Source organism: Austrofundulus limnaeus, unplaced genomic scaffold, assembly GCF_001266775.1.
Source record: "Austrofundulus limnaeus strain Quisiro unplaced genomic scaffold, Austrofundulus_limnaeus-1.0 Scaffold98, whole genome shotgun sequence".
Taxonomy (NCBI): Eukaryota; Metazoa; Chordata; class Actinopteri; order Cyprinodontiformes; family Rivulidae; genus Austrofundulus; species Austrofundulus limnaeus.
Genome location: NW_013952500.1, coordinates 552362 through 553845, shown reverse-complemented (window position 1 = coordinate 553845; position 1484 = coordinate 552362). Strand labels below are relative to the sequence as shown.

The window sequence follows — 1484 nt, the reverse complement described above, 5'->3', positions numbered from 1 at the left end:
GGCAATATTATCGTTTATCGCAATAAATTTTGAGACAATTAATCGCCCAGCAAAATTTGTTATCGTGACAGGCCTAGGTTTGATTTCTTTGTATGTATGGATCACTTGGGTTGTTACCGACATCTGGTGAAAATTTCATGTCATTAGCACCTCTAGTAATATATTTACTGAGAAAAATGGTGACGTGTTCAATACTTATTTTACCCACTGTATAAGTTTTTTTCATTTTCACTAAATTATTTCTTCCCTTAAACTTTAAATTCTTCTCTTCTGAGTTGCTTTTCCCTTTAATATTGATGTCAGTCTACATCCTGCTTGATTGTTAGAAAATGAAAGCTCACAAAAGTCTAATGACTCAACATTTTCACATCTGACGAAGCAGCAGGAAGCAGGTTTTTGTTAAAAGCTCAAGGCCACGCGTCTGCTTCTCATTAGATTTCCAATGTAGCGGAAATGTTATGAACTAAGGTTAGCAGAGTGCTAACGTCTAAATCAGTGTTTCCCAAAGTTGGGGTCGGGACCCAAAGTAGGGTCCCAAAAGTTCAAGGTGGGGTCCTGAAGAGAAATTAATTACATTTTTGCCTTAGTTGTTACAAAGGAGTGAGGTTAGTGTTCCTGTTTGAAATCCTTTTCACTTTGTTTATCACCTTTATTACAGCTGTCATACACAGAACGTCTCACTGCTGAAATATGTTGACATGCTGCCGAACATGCGAGTTGATTTTATAAAAAGAAAAAGGCGTCAGCCCTCACAAATCAAACCCAATCAGTGACAGATTAGTATTTTCTGTGCTTCTTCTTTACAAGGAGGAAGAAAGACGACAACGTCACCTTTGATACGGTGTGCCACAACCCGGCTCAGAAACTGTACGGCCTGGACCTGGACGATTACAACAACAGCAAGTGCACCATGAAGGAGAAAAAGGGAATGGGCTCGCAGTTCTTCATCTGTTCCTGCAGTGAGGACGAGTGCAACAGGCACGTCTTATTCGACCGAAGTAAGTAACGCCAGACTTTTTGATTTATTTCCCCCTGTGAGGGTAGATGTTTGTCCATTAGCGTGTGCATGAAATATACTTTATTGTATATATATACTGTATATACAGTATATACAGTACCATATTTATTCAAGTATAATACATAAAATTTAATCCATAAAATCATGCATAAAGTTGGGGGGTAGTATTATACTCGGATAAATATTTTTACTTATATATTTTAACTGAAATATCAGCTTCATTCACAAAATGCCTCAGTCCTTAAATGAGACCGCAACGTAAAAAGCAGCTGAAGCGAGCTTACCTCTGACACTCCTCCGTGCTTCGGAGTGAGATAATAACAGATCCAAGCAGGCGACCTGATGTGAAAAAAAGGGGGGAAAGTATTCCTGCACCTTAGTAATGATAACTAAAGGCATTAGCGTGACCGGGCCGCTCCTCGAACAACAACAAACACATGTTCATCTGTAATGGCTGCCGTCTACC

General features: G+C 39.2%; 1 protein-coding gene across 1 annotated transcript in view; it reads left to right on the top strand.

Moving 5' to 3' along the window:
- Window positions 1-1484, top strand: part of LOC106520852 (TGF-beta receptor type-2) — a 36133-nt gene that overhangs the window by 10177 nt on the left and 24472 nt on the right. The window contains exon 4 of the mRNA XM_014013114.1: window positions 808-998. Coding sequence (XP_013868568.1) covers window positions 808-998 — 191 coding nt within the window. The remainder of the gene's footprint in view (window positions 1-807; window positions 999-1484) is intronic.